Source organism: Capricornis sumatraensis, chromosome 3, assembly GCF_032405125.1.
Source record: "Capricornis sumatraensis isolate serow.1 chromosome 3, serow.2, whole genome shotgun sequence".
NCBI lineage: Eukaryota > Metazoa > Chordata > Mammalia > Artiodactyla > Bovidae > Capricornis > Capricornis sumatraensis.
Genome location: NC_091071.1, coordinates 159,943,254 through 159,958,244, shown reverse-complemented (window position 1 = coordinate 159,958,244; position 14,991 = coordinate 159,943,254). Strand labels below are relative to the sequence as shown.

The 14,991-nt window shown below is 45.7% G+C and overlaps 2 protein-coding genes across 2 annotated transcripts in view; one reads left to right on the top strand and one right to left on the bottom strand.

Moving 5' to 3' along the window:
* Positions 1-1,153, bottom strand: part of COL4A3 (collagen type IV alpha 3 chain) — a 159,053-nt gene extending 157,900 nt beyond the window's left edge. Inside the window, exon 1 of the mRNA XM_068967501.1 lies at positions 1,067-1,153. Coding sequence (XP_068823602.1) covers positions 1,067-1,153 — 87 coding nt within the window. The remainder of the gene's footprint in view (positions 1-1,066) is intronic.
* A 274-nt stretch (positions 1,154-1,427) lies between these two features.
* Positions 1,428-14,991, top strand: part of COL4A4 (collagen type IV alpha 4 chain) — a 148,172-nt gene continuing 134,608 nt past the window's right edge. The window contains exon 1 of the mRNA XM_068969399.1: positions 1,428-1,530. The gene's annotated coding sequence lies outside the window, so the exon portion shown is untranslated. The remainder of the gene's footprint in view (positions 1,531-14,991) is intronic.

The window sequence follows — 14,991 nt, the reverse complement described above, 5'->3', positions numbered from 1 at the left end:
GGGGAAGGTATGGAGGTGATAAAGAGGGTTTTAGCTTCACCTGCAATGTCATAAAGTTTAATTTGAAAGGAAAATGCTTGATAACTTTTGACTGTAGGTTGGAAGAATCTTTTCATGTAACACATACTTATGTGATGATTAATTTCCAATCACAATCTTAACCATGAAATTTGTAAAAAAAAAAAAAATCTGATCATCCTGGGAAATGAAATTTATACTGCACTGTCATCCCAAATTAAGTTCTTAAAACTTACAAAAATAGAAGTCACAGAAAGCATCTGAAAAGTTACATTGCACTTCCGCCAGCTAAAATCGAGTAAGTGTACTCTAGGAGTCCTAACAGTTTTGAGGACAAAAAATGTATCTTCTCAGATAACAAGAAATATGCAGGGGGATTTAAATGAATTCAGGATCTCTCACATTTCGAACAGAAATCACCGAGACAGATTGCTTGATTTATCCTAACATGAGTTCTGTACTAACTGTTCAGTGATGTATTTGCTTTTCTCAACAAAACTGATGGAACCCCGGAGGGCAAGTATTGATAAGGAGGAAGAGGAGGGGTCAGAGTTCGGTGTGAGATGACATCTATGAAGTGGCAGGGCTGGGACTCCAGCCCTCTGTCCTCTCTGCCAGGCCATGCTGCCTGCTCTGATTCACCAGGGTGACCTCGCATGTCTCTACATCCGGTGCTCTCAAGCGCTCATCCCTGGCGATTATCTATCCACCCACTTCTTTCTCTCTCTACCTGCCTGCATTTCTGTCCATCTATTCATCCATCTATCTACCTGCCTCCCTCTCTCCCTCCCTCTGGAGGGCTAGCTCCCACCCCTGATCTCTAGGGAACCAGAAACAAGCCTCCCTCCCTCGCCTCTTCCTCCAACCCCGCGCATTCCACCTGTCCCGGGGCATCCTCGCTTGCTCCTACCAGGGGTCTGCCTGAAGCCCACTGTCACCGCATCTACCAGCGGAGGTTCAAGGCCAGCGCTCCCCGCGGACGAGGCAGGCTGCCAGGGGAAGCGGGGTGGGGGTCGCGGAGCCCCCCGCCCCTCCCCTGGGTACTCACCTTGCCCTCCGTGGGCGCCGCCACCAGGAGCACCAGCAGCAGCGGCAGCAGCAGCGCCGGTGGCCTCGGCGCGGTCCTCGGGCGCATGGTGGGCGACCGCTCAGAGCCCCGGCGTGGTCCAGGGACCCGCAGGCTCTCGGGCCCCCTCGTCCCCGGCGCGGCGCGCTTTGGGAGCCCGGCGGTGAAGCTCGCCTGGCCAGCCCGCCCGGGGCGGGTTTTGTAGGGCTCAGCCTCCCCACCGAGGCTTCCAGGGAGGGAAGAAGTGGCTCAGGTCCCGCCCTCGTCCCCCCTCCCCTCCCCTCCAACTCTCCAGGCGACGTCCCTCAGCCCCGGGCAGCGCGCGCGGGAGGCGAGAAAAGGCTGCGCGCCTGCGGGGCAGGTGCCCGCCGGGCCAGGGTAAGGGGTGCAGGAGGTGATGCGCCCGAGGTTCAGGAGTCGCGGCGGGGCAAAGGGGTGCGAGTCGGGTAAGAGGCGGCGAGTCGGAGGTGGGGAACTGGGGGGTGTGCGATGGGGAGGTGGCCGAACAGGGTGGAGGGAGTGGCCAGCGGCCCTGCCTCAGATTAAGCGGGAGGCGCGCCGGGGTGGGCACTCGGGTGGCCCCGCTGGCTCCCGGCTCCCCGGCGGCGCCGTCTAGCCACTTTCCCCTTCTCAACCCGCCTCCATCGGGCCGCCCCCGGACGCAGCGGCGGTGAGAGCGCGGTGAACGGGTGGCCGAGTGGAGCGTGGAATTGGGCGCGGCGGGAGGTGCGCGCCGCGCGGGCGAGCGCCGCGGCAGCTCCCCGGGGCGGCGGGTGTCCTCAAGAGGTAAGGCGACCACGACCGGGTCTGGGCGATCCCGGGCCCAGGGCCCGGGCCACCGGCTGCGGGCGCGGGCGGCGGAGGAAGCGTGCGCGGCATCCCGGGGTGGGGCGCACCGGCGGGCGGGGTTGGGGAATTGGGTCCGGGGGTCACGGGAGGAGAGCTTGTCTGGCTCCAGTCTTGTCTGCCTGGGCTTGAACTGGGTGCTGTTGTGTTTTGATTAATTTGGAGGCTCAAGTTACCAGCCTGGCGGTCTGGGCACTCCGAAATGCCAAGAGCAGGAGGCAGCTGAGGGGAAAGGGAAAGCTCATCCAGCCGATTCTCCGCCGCGTTGAACTGGCTTTTCACGTTAAATCTTATCTGCGGAAGTGCACGGGAGGCCGCGCGCCAGCTTTGTCGAGGTGCCTCCGGCCTGACAGGGCGCTTCTCCTTCTCCGAGGTGGCCTTGGAGGCGGACGTGCTGGGCACTGTCCGCAGAGCAGGGCTCGTGCCCTTTTCTTGTGCCACTGACCACATGGTCTCTGGCGAAGCATTCAGATCCTTCTTCCAGTATTGCCATTCTCAGAATCCGTTTTACTGAAACAAATTATCAAAGTAGTAATGTCATGATCTAGAAACATACATGCATCGTGATTATTGCACCGAATATTTCGACCTAACAGCAGATCTGTTAAACAACCGTAATCTCACAGTAGTGATGACTGCAAAACTGAAACGTGTCATAAAGACGCCAGTGGATACAGTCTCAAGAACCGTCGATACTGTCGTGGTTTGTTAGCTATGTTCATAACTGAAGAAACCGCTGGTCTTCCAGGAAAGTTTAGTGAAAAGACAGATGTAGTACTGATTCCCATCCATGGTTCACAGACCATCTGAATTCCATCTCCAGGTTAAGAACCCTTACACTGGATCAGGGTTGCTGATGTCTGCAGTAGCTGGTCATCAGATACCATGTGTGAAATGTGTGCTTTGGTGGCTGATGGTGGAGAACCACTTGTTTGCAATTAGCATGGGGTCATGGTATATTAGACCTCTGTACCTCTGTAGGTAGGTGAAACCCTGACAGTGAATGAATGAAGGTGCACACTACCCTTTATGGTTGTGGAGGGAATAATTATAAACTCCCTTCTGTTCTTTTTGTGCCATCAAATGTCAACTCTGGCTGTATATCAGTATCTCTTATGGAGCCTCTAAAAATCCTAAAACATCCCAAGCCAACTACACCAGACTCCCCATCAATGGGAGTCTGTATACTCAGGTGCCTGCGAGCTAAGTTGCTTCAGCTGTGTCTGACTCTTTGCCAAGCCATGGCCTGCCAGTCTCCTCTGAGAATGGGATTCTCCAGGCAAGAATACTGGAGTGGGATGCTTTCCTCCAGGGGATCTTCCCAATCAGGGATCGAGTGAATCCAAGTCTCTTTGGTCTCCTGCATTGGCAGGTGAGTTCTTTACTTCTAGCACCACCTGGGAAGTCCCTAGATGTTGAAGTATCTTTATTTAAGCTCTCTGGAGTTGATAAGGAGAGTTCTTATGAAACTTTCTCCTGCCATCCTTGTTAGATGAGATATAAGGTGCTCTGTTGATAAAATAAGGGTCCAAGAATTCTTAGAGTCCTGTGACAGTATTGCATGACAGTATTACTTCCTGGGAAAAACAACAACTCTCAATGCCGGAGTTAAATGCTCCTTCCTTATGCTGAAGTCCAGAAGCTTTCTTAATTTGGATTTCAATTGCCTTTTCCTGAAAAGATGTCATTTTGACTGAAGTCCAGACTTGGCTTTATTGACTTTAGAAGGGGTAGCAACAGTCAACTGCAAGTCACTTCTGGTGCTACAAAAGAGCAGGAAAGAAACTTGTGATGTGAACAGGGTTAGGAGGCAGGAGTCGTTAAGTGTGGTCTTTGCAGTACAGTTTAGATTTTGCATCTTTCCCACACTTACTAGTGTGGCTTAGGGTCTTTTCTTCTGTAAATCGGCATCATCAGTGTGCCCACCTTAAACAACTGTGGGAATGTAATTCAGCAGTCAGTGTCAGCCTTTCCAGTGAACATTCAGGGTATGCTCACTAGATGGTGTTAATTAACCAGAATTTTTGATTTTTAAAAAAATGGTCTCAGAGTCGAGAGTTTCCCAGCTGGCTCTTGAAATGTATAAAACAAAAGGAAAGTGAGGGCAGTCCTTTTTGTAAGTACAAAGGACACAGAAATCTCTGCTTTTGACTTGGTGCCAGATGAGAGTTTTGAACAAAGTGAAATGGTAATGACCTTTGACAAGTCCTGTATTATTGTTTTTGCCCCCTTTTCATGGTCACAATATCAGGTCTGTTTTCTGCACAGTGCTTAAATGTGTAGTGTTTGCTTCCCTATTTTTGGAGTTCAGCTCCAGTAGGACAGTGGCCTTTTTGGTGTTCTTTAATGTTATTGAATGAATGAAGTTACTTAGTGCATGAATGAAGTTGTTTACTATTTGCTGAATGAATGAAACTGAATGACTTGACAAATTCACTCAGGATTCACACCCAGGTCTGATTTCTTCCAAAGTTTATGATCTTTCCATATCCTTCTCTAGATAGGAATGTGCCTAGGCTTTTGACGTGATGTATTTTGCTAGACTGCCAGCAGCTCCTTCTTCAATCTTTTTGAAAGATTAAATTTAATATTAATTACATTTTAAATTAATTATTTTTAAACTTCACCTCAGCACTTAGTCATCTCTCTTCTTTCAAGAACCTTGTTTTTAACACTCGAAAACAATTAGACACAGGTTCTTTCACAGTCTCAGTTCAGTTCAGTTCAGTCACTCAGTTGTGTTTGACTCTTTGTGACCCCATGGACTGCAGCACACCAGGCTTCCCTGTCCATCACCAAATTCTGTAGCTTACTCAAACTCATGTCTGTAGAGTCGGTGATGCCATACAACCTTCTCATCCTCTATTGTCCCCTTCTCCTCCTGCCCTCAATCTTTCCCAGCATCAAGGTCTTTTCCAGTGAGTCAGTTCTTCCCATCAGATGGCCAAAGTACTGGAGTTTCAGCTTCAGCATCAGTCCTTCCAATGAATATTCAGGACTGATTTCCTTTAGGATTGACTGGTTTGATCTCCTTGCAGTCCAAGGGACTCTGAAGAGTCTTCTCCAACACCACAATTCAAAAGCATCAATCCTTCAGTGCTCAGCTTTCTTTATAGTTCAACTCCCACATCCATGCATACTGGAAAAACCATAGCTTTGACTAAACAGACCTTTGTTGGCAAAGTAATGTCTCTGTTTTTTAATATGCTGTCTAGGTTGGTCATAACTTTTCTTCCAAGGAGTAAGTGTCTTTTAATTTCATGGCTGTAGTCATCATCTGCAGTGACTTTGGAGCCCAAGAAAATTAAGTCTGTCACTGTTTCCATTGTTTCCCCATCTACTTGCCATGAAGTGATGGGACCGGATGCCATGATCTTAGTTTTCTGAATGTTAAGTTTTAAGCCAACTTTTTCACTCTCCTCTTTCACTTTCATCCAGAGGCTCTTCAGAGTTATTTTCAATTCATATCAGTTCTTGCCATTACATCTCCAAATTCTTTCTCTGCTTTTCTAAGATCATGGCCCTTCCCAGGGCCTGGACTTATCATCTGTGAACTATGGTAGCCTTCTAGCTAGTTCTCTGCAATGTTTGTCCTCTGAAATCCCTTCTATGTTACTGTCTGAATAAAAGCTCACTTTGTATCACAAAGAACCAGTTACTCTGGGGGCATCTGCAAATAACCCCCAAACTTCTGAGGCTTCCAATAACAAGACTTTTCTTTTCCATTTGTACATATTCTACATATTCTGGGGAAGGAAATGGCAGCCCTCTCCAGTATTCTTGCCCGGAGAATTCCATGGACAGAGGAACTTGGCAGACTATAGTCCATGGGGTCACAAAGAGTTGGACATGACTGAGTGACTCACACACACACCCACCCACACACACACACACCCACACACATTTTCATCACAGGGTATAAGGAGGTAGAAAAGGGGTTGGGGGTGGGGGTGGTTCTGCTTATCCAAACCACTCAGGAACCTCTTGGAAATTCCCATTCAACCTGTTCTCTGATCTCTGAAGGGGAAGAGAATTCAGCGAATCAAAAACTGCTCTAAAAGCTGCCAACTACTGTGACACTTGCTACATCTATTTCACATCTCATTGACCAAAGTGGTCACACTTCATTTTTAAAGTGATGAGGCAATAATCTCCCACATGCCTGAAAAAGCGCTAGTAAAAGGTTTGGTGAATGTTAGTTACACTTCTCACATGCATCGTGTAACTTGCTTATATTAAAGCTTCCAGAAGTTTCTCTTTTTCTTTACAGATTACTTTACCCTTCTTTGGATAGAACAGAATAGTCCAAAACCAACCAACCAAAACCAAGATTTTGAAAAATGTGTATTACTCATATGTCTCAAGTTCACCATACACCCTTCTTTACCTTATGCCTTTGTGCTTGCCATTCTTTCCACTTTCAGGAATCACCCACCCTGCCCCCACCCCCCAACCCGATGTCTGTCTGATGCAACCCTTACATTTTGAGATCTAGGTCAAAGGTCAAAGGCCAAAGATCATGGTCTCTGTGACGACCTTTGTCCAGACCTTTATTATATAACACTGAAACAGAGTCATGCATTTTGCTTTTTTGGACTATGAGACCTTTGCGAGCACGTACAAAGATTCATTTTATTTTTAGTATAGTAACAGTGGTATTTAAAAATAAATTTATTGAGGTATAATTTCCATTCCAAAATCTGTACCTATTTAAAACACACAATTCAAGGAGTTTCGCAAATGCATACACCTTGCGAAATCAATAGCATGAATCTGGATACAGAGCTCTTCAATCACTCCCCAAAGTTTCCTCCTGTCCCCTTTTGGTCCATCCATCTCTTCCCGCCCAGTCCCAGGCAACCACAGATCTGCTTTCTGACTCTGTAGGTTGGTTGGCATTTTCTGGAATTTTATGTAAATAGAGTCATACAGTAGGTACCGTTTGGTATCTGGGTTCTTTGACTCAAGAGAACAATACTGAGATGGATCCATGTTCTGTGTATCAGCAGTCTGTTCTACTCTGTAGCTGAGTAAAATTCCGTTGTATGGACATCCCTTTTTAAAAGATCCCTTTACCTGTTAGATTTTTAAATTGTTTCCAGTTTGGGAAATATGGCTACTATGGCTATTTTTGTACTAGGCTTTGTGTGAACATGTGTTTCCTTTTCTCTTGAATAAATACCTAAGAGTGGAATGGCTGGGCCATAGAGTCAAGGTATATGTTTAATTATAAAAGAGTTTTCCAAAGTAACTGTATCTTCATTCTCCTCAGCAGTGTATGAGAGTTCTGGTTCCCCCGTACATTATTGGTAATACTTTTGGTATTGCCAGGTTTTAAAATGTTAACAATTCAAATGGTTACACAGTGGCAGATAGCGTGCTTCTGTTTTCTCTAGTAACTAAAGATGTTGAACATCTTTTCAGGTATTTATTAACTGTTCAGAGAACCTTTGCAAAGCCTCTACTCAGATCTTTCCCCATTAAAAAAATTGGTTGTTGCTCTTACTGTCGAGTTGCGATAGCTATTTATATATTCTGGATACAAAATCCTTGGCAGATGTATTTATCTTGAGTATTTTTGCCCATTCTGTGGCTTTTCTTTTGCGCGTCACTGTCCATCTTGAGGTCCGTTTTTAATATAGCCAGTCTACTTTCCTTGTGCTTACTGTTTGTATGGTGTATCTTTTTCCACCTTTTCACTTGTAACCTATTTACGACTTTTTCTTTAAAGTATGTATTTCTTAGGTAGCATATGTGTGGGTTTGTTCTTTTTTCTGTTTAAATCCAACATTTTGCCTTTCAGTTTTTGGTGCATTTTCACATGGTTGATAGAGTTATTTTTAGGTCTGTCATCTCTCTGTTTACTTTCTGTCTGTCTAATCTGTTTTTTGTCCCCTTTCTTCTTCCTAGCATTCTTTTGGGTTAATCAAATATTTTTTAATGTTCCTTTAAAATTTTTTTCTACTTCTAGTTATAGCTCCCTGCATTGTTGTTAGTGGTTGCTTTAATGATTATAGTATGCATCTTTAACTTTTCCCAATCTACTTCAAAGTAATATTGAACATTTGAGCTCTGCGGCTGCTGCTAAGTCGCTTCAGTCATGTCCGACTCTGTGTGACCCCATAGATGGCATCCCACCAGGCTCCCCCGTCCCTGCGATTCTCCAGGCAAGAACACTGGAGGGGGTTCAGTTGTGTTCAAATTGAGTTCAATATTTGGTAAATTGAAAACTCAATTTACCATAAATTCAGCTAAATTGATTTCACTCTTGTATCCACAGTGCTTAGCATGGCATTTGATAGAAACTGGAAAATTGACAGATACTGATATGATAGCTATTTCTTGAGTGAATATTAATCATAGGTGTTTTATATCATATTAAAGGTATATAGAAATGATTAAAATTTCGTTTTGGTTAATGTCAGGCTAATTAGTAGAAAAATCACTTTTAAATATTATTACATATTTAGTGGACTTGCATTTACAAACACTGTAATTTTCATGTGTAGTCAAGATTCTATGTACTATTTTATTTTTTCCCATATCTCAGTTGTTACAGAATGCACCTGTGATGCAGGAGACCCTGGTTCAATTCCTGAGTCAGAAAGATCTGCTGGAGAAAGGATAGGCGACCCACTCCAGTATTCTGGCCTGGAGAATTCCAGTTTAGGGGAGAAGCAATCACTTTAAAAATGGAATTTCTTATGGTTTTGTGAAACTTCCAAACATTGGTTGTCTCAACTACTCTGCCCATGTGATATCACATCCAACACACAACATGCTCTCTTGGCTTTGCTCAGTTATTTCCCGATGTGTAAAGCTGACGCTGAAACGCTGAGTGTTTGGTCTGTAGCTTTATGATCTGTAGCCGAATAGAAAATGGCACAGCTCTGAAGTCCAGGGGTGAGGGATGGAATCTTTTATAAGGTTTCCAAGTGGCAGAAGCATTTCTAGAGGAGTATAGTTCCAGGTCTTGTCCTCTAGGGAAGCACCTGCTGAGGGGACCCAGTCTCTAGAACCAGCTCCTGCCTGAAGGAAGGCAGACAGTGGTGGACAGAAGGCAGGATGCAGACACAAGGAAAAGGAGATGGTTAAGCTCTCCTTAGAAGAGCTATGACCCACCTAGACAGCATATTAAAAAGCAGAGACATTACTTTGCCAACAAAGGTCCATCTAGTCAAAGCTATGGTTTTTTCAGTGGCCATGTGTGGATACGAGCGTTGGACCATATAGAAAGCTGATCGCCGAATAATTGATGCTTTTGAACTGTGGTGTTGGAGAAGACTCTTGAGAGTCCTTCAGATAGCAAGGAGATCCAACCAGTTAATCCTGAAGGAAATCAGTCCTGAATATTCGTTGGAAGGACTGATGCTGAAGCTGAAGCTCCAATCCTTTGGCTGCCTGATGCGAAGAAAAGACCCTGATGCTTGTAAAGATTGAAGGCGGGAGGAGAAGGGGATGACAGAGGGTGAGATGGTTGGATGGCATCACTGACTCAATACAGTGAGCATGAGTTTGAGGAAGCTCCGGGAGTTGTTGATGGACAGGGAAGCCTGGCATGCTGTAGTCCACGGGGTTGCAGGGTTGGACACGACTGAGCGACTGAACTGAACTTAGCTGAGGCTCTCCTTAGAAAGGGCCCATGTGTGTGCCTGGTCACTCATGCATGTCCAACTCTTTGCAGTCCCATGGACCATAGTCCACCAGGCTTCTGTGTCCATGAAATTCTCCAGGCAAGAATGCTGGAGTGGGTTGCCATTTCCTCCTCCCAGGGGATCTTCCCAACCCTGGGATTGAACCTTTGTCTCCTACATTGGCAGGTGGATTCTTTACCACTGAGGCACCTGGGAAGCCCAGAAAGGGCCAAGACTCATATGATTACAGTGTTCCTTCCCCTCCAAGACAAAGCTTTCCTCCTATTTTGAAATCAACTGCATGCTTGTCTCAGTATTTCTGTTTAACCTTAAAAGTTCATTTGGAAACTTCTGTGAAATCTCTCTCTCTCACTCTCTCTTTTTGCTTACATAGCTGCCTGAACGGAGAAGGCAATGGCACCCCACTCCAGTACTCTTGCCTAGAAAATCCCATGGACGGAGGAGCCTGGTAGGCGGCAGTCCATGCTAAGGGTTGGACACGACTGAGCGACTTCCCTTTCACTTTTCAGTTTCATTCATTGGAGAACGAAATGGCAACCCACTTCAGTGTTCTTGCCTGGAGAATCCCAGGGACGGGGGAGCCTGGTGGGCTGTCGTCTATGGGGTCGCAGAGAGTCAGACACGACTGAAGTGACTTAGCAGCTGCCTGAAATGCTTTAACTTACCTATAGTATAGTTAGAAATAGTGCCTTGAAGATAGCCAACTGTCCTGTAGAAGTTTCTAGAGGTGAAGTTCCAAACATGAAGACCTTCACAGAAGAACTCTCTTTTTCTGGGATTCACAGCCAACTAAATGTCTATGTATCACAGTGCATCACTGCATTTACAAATGAATCTCCCTGCTACTATTGTATTGAAGGCTAAAGTTGTTCTTTCCAGAGATCCATTCCCTGAAATATGCCCCTGAATTTTCATGAACTTTGAAACTGTGTCTTGTAGTGGTTAATAAGGAAAGCTTTAGCATTTGAACCCTGGAAATGTCTCTTACTAACTGTGATGGTGGTGGTTTAGTCAGTAAGTTGTGTGTGACTCTTGCGACCGCATGGACTGTAGCCCACCAGGCTCCTCTGTCCATGGGATTCTCCAGGCAAGAATACTGGAGTAGGTTGCCATTTCCTTTGCTAGGGGATCTTCCCGACCCAGGAATCAAACCTGGGTCTCCTGCATTGCAGGCAGACTCTTCACCGACTGAGCTATGAGGGAAGCCAATTACTATCTGTAGTTGCTTGTAAAAGGACATTGTTGTGTAACTTACCTTTTAGGGTTGTTGTGAAGATTGAAGATGGGTGTTAAACCTTTAGCACAGGAGGTAGCATATAAGGAACCTACTGACAATGCTGCTTATAATTTCTTATGGTGGGGAAGATGTTGACAATGATGGGGAAGCGGAGGAGGAGGAAGGGCGTGGGGTTGGAGCAGCAGCAGCAGCAGTTGTGGTAGCAGCAGAAGGCTCTCTCATTGATAAAAACAAATGCTGACCTTTTCATAAGTGTCCTCTCAGAGTCCGCTTACGTTAACTCTGATTCTGACCAGACTTGTCCTCTTGTATACCTGCTTCTACACTCACTGAGGAGTCATCCCTCGCATTGACTTCTCCCAATGTTTACAAGGTCCTTTAAGAGAGACTGTCACTGCTTATTTCTCCTCATTTCTCCAGATCTTCCTTCATTCTCAGATCAATATTGCCTCCCTCCTGAGGTCTGCCAGGCTTGCCCCAGTTCCCAGTTTTCTAACTCTTCTCTCATTTATTGGGAGCTCATTTTGCCTGCATGACAAATTAGGAAGGATGGAAACAGACATATATTGAGCACTACCACATGCCGGGGAACTTCTCTCATGGCTCAGTGGTAAAGAATTTGCCTGCCAATGCAGGAGACACAGGAGAAGGAAATGGCAACCCACTCCAGTATTCTTGCCTGGGAAATCCCATGGACAGAGAAGTCTAGCAGTCTACAGTCCATGGGGTCCCAAAAGAGTCAGACACGACTTAGGGACTAACCAATAACAACATGCCAGGGACTGTGCTAGGCATGGATTTTGACTCGTGTAGTTCTCTCCAGCATTAATTTTGCATACTGAGAAATGAAGAGCTCAGAGTGGTACAGATTTGCTCAGGGTTATACTGGTAAGTGATCAAGATCTGAACACAAGTCTTTCTATCTCTTAGAGTCCTGCTTTCAGTCCCTCACATGAGATCACCAGGTACCAGGAGAAGGTAGCCAGTCTCTAGGGAGGAGGGAAGAAGTCCTCAAAGGTGAATGCCAGTCTTTCAGTACACTTGGTTGCAGATGGGCATTTCTCAGTGGGCAGTGGGATTTGCTTACACCAAAGGCAGCTCTCAGAAATCTGAAATCTTAACTTGGAAGTAAAGGACACATCCGGTTTTGAAAATCAGTTGTACGTTTGTGGAACAGTGTCCCCTCTGTGTGTTTCCCACCTATGACATTCTTATGATTGTTGTCAAATGTTCTGTTGATACTGGGGGGAGACCTCATGGAGAAAAATGATAATAAAAGCCTGTATTGACAGAATGATAGATTAGCTGAGATATGGCCCATTTGGCCCTGGACTAGCAAACTCAACTCTAGGGTCATCTGAGGACTGTACAAAGACTCTCAAACAATTCAGTTGAATCTAGAAGGAGGGCAAGGTGGGGGCGGGCTTGACCACAATCCAACAACCTTCTGGTCCTGTTGGAATGTAGAGATATTCTCAAGAATTTACTTGAGTCCTTCTCAAGTTTTTTCCCCAATTCCTTCACAGGGAACATGATGCTCCAGCCACATTCCGGTAGTCCGTCGACCCACATGAGTTCGTGACTTGCTTTAAAAACCTTTGTGATGGTTGATGGGATTGACTGCTTTCACTAAAAAGCTCTCATCAACCTGGAGGCTTTGAAAGTCTGCAGCTAGAGGCAACATAAAGATATGGGATTTTAGAAAGTAATCAACCTGGATGTTGGGGAAAGATCAGGTGATCCCTTAACAGTAAACGTATAAGCCTCAGAGGAGATATTCAGCCCCAGGCCTGCCATTCTTTTCCTGGGAGCATTTTTCTAACGACCTCCCCTCGCCCCCCGCCCCCACCACCCCAAGCCCCTTGATTATTTCTCTACAAAAGCTTAGCCTTTAGGAATTCTACTTCGGAAAGATAAAAGTATGTCGAAATACGTGTTCAGACCATCCAAAAAAATTTAGCCTTGGAGAGAGAGTCTTCAGATAGCTCATTGTCAGAAAGTCAAAGGAAAGAACATGTAGTCATTGAGTTAATAGAAAATGATTTCCCTGAAAGGGCAAATATTGTTCGAAAGAGCTCGAAGACTTAATGTTCCTTGGGAAAAAAACAAAACAAAACAAAACATTGTATCTCTGCTACCTTTCGTGGCTAGAAGATTCCAGTCCTCAGTCTCTGGTTTATCTGGTCCTCCGATCTAGGCCCTCCCTTCCCCTGCCCCAACCACCACCCGCCACCCCCCCCACCCCCCACCCCGCACCAACCATGCCTAGCCCCCAGTGGATGAGAACTCCATCGGGGTGTATTTGTATTCAAGATTAGGTTGCAGAGAAAAAAAATTCCCCAGGGTACCGAGAATGGCTTGGAGGCGCTCAGATCCTGTTCCCAGACCTTTGGAAAACACTGGACAGAGACTCTTAAGGAGTCCCAGGGAGAGTGGAGTCCAGGCATTTTCATAAAGAAGTGCGTGGGGGGTGGGGTGGAAATCCCAGAGAGTTGGAGGAAGAGAACACCATGATGTCTGCTGAATGTACATGCTAGCAATTACTGATGGAAATATACTGCTGGACAAGAGCCTATTACGGACTGGGTTAATGAACGAAATGGATGTCAAAGGCCCAGGGCACATATGTTCAGCATCCCTATTGGGGGTGGGTGGCCCCAGATGGCCTCCCGAGGTGTGTCGCATGCAGCCTTGGGACCAGCTGCAGTGAGGGCAGTGCTTTTTATCAGACTCGGCTGCCCAGGTCAGTTTGCTCAAGAAAAGGGAGTTGACCACAAGACTGCATCAAGAACTGTCGGGGTGGGGGAGGGCTCTCAGGAATGAGCTGGTTTTTCCTCCTTTCTTGAGACTATCTGTCTCTCTTTGTTTTTGCATTTTCTTGGAAACAACTTTGTCTGATTATGCAGCTTATCTGTCTCTTCTAAACTCAGACTTGCACTTGACCTTGACTTGTCGCAGTTTTCTAACACCCAGCTGTACTTGAGGATGTACTGGACATATCCTTCTTCCCTCATCTCCCTTTCTTTTCTCAGTGTCCTCATTTCAACTCTCCAAGAGGACTGGTTCAGACGATGTTTTTGTACCATCCTCCGGCCCAGAGTTCTGTGTCAGGAAGCCAAGCTCCAGGTTGGGTCAGGTGGTTATCCTTAACCTTTCCAGGTGCCTGGAAGATGGAATCAGGTGATGGAAACCTAGTTATCCCCACAATTAAGAGCCAAAGATGGGGCCTGGGGCGGGGGCTCCGATATAGCCCTCCTTAGCGCTCCACACTCCCTGCTTGAGAATGACAGTGGGCAGAATAAAGCATACCCTTTGAAAGGTACAGAACTTTTGCAAAAGTTTCCTAGGTAGACAGTCTCCCAAAGCTGTTGTTTGCATCTGTTTTAGTGGCATAGCACTCGAATTGTTTATACCTTCTTTTTCAAAAACAAACTTCAATAGAAACACACTGCCTTGGCCTCTCCCATGTGGTGACAGCCTTTTATTTATGAGAAATTTTATTCAGTGTCATCAAAAGCATGGTTGAGACAAAAAGTTTTGTGCTCTTAACACAGGTGGTTGCAGCAAAGGAAGTGTTTGTAGATTGCTGTGGATTGTTGTAGACTGTGTGACAACCTTTGGGGAACTGTAGAGTCCAGTACACACCACCGTTCACGGTGCCCAGCTGACAGCCAGCTGGGCCTCTGCTTAGCTGTGACTTTGGAGCGGCAGTCTAGCCAGCAGAGTGGTTCTAAAGTCTCTGTGACTCCTTTCTGGCTTTGTTTTCAGGCTAGACAGATGCGTGAGATGAGCACATAGTCATCTGAGGCTTGCTCCAGGTAAAACTGTGGACAAAACTGTTTTACCTTTGGCAGCTCGTTTGCTTAGCGAATAAACAATTGTTTATCAAGACATACTTATTCTTTTGGATGAATTATATGCTACTAATAACCATAATAATGTCAACCCAGGAGAAAAAAATTTTTAAGACTCAGAAATTTATGATCATAAATGAAAATATTGAGTTTATATACATATTTTTGTTGCAGAGAAGTATAGTGGAGTGACTAATATGATTTTCAAGTATAAAATTATATTGCATAGGATAGAAATGGGGGAGGGATACACTTTATCACATTATGTGTGCAGACTAATTGCATGATGTATCTATTTTGGGATTAAAAAGCAAA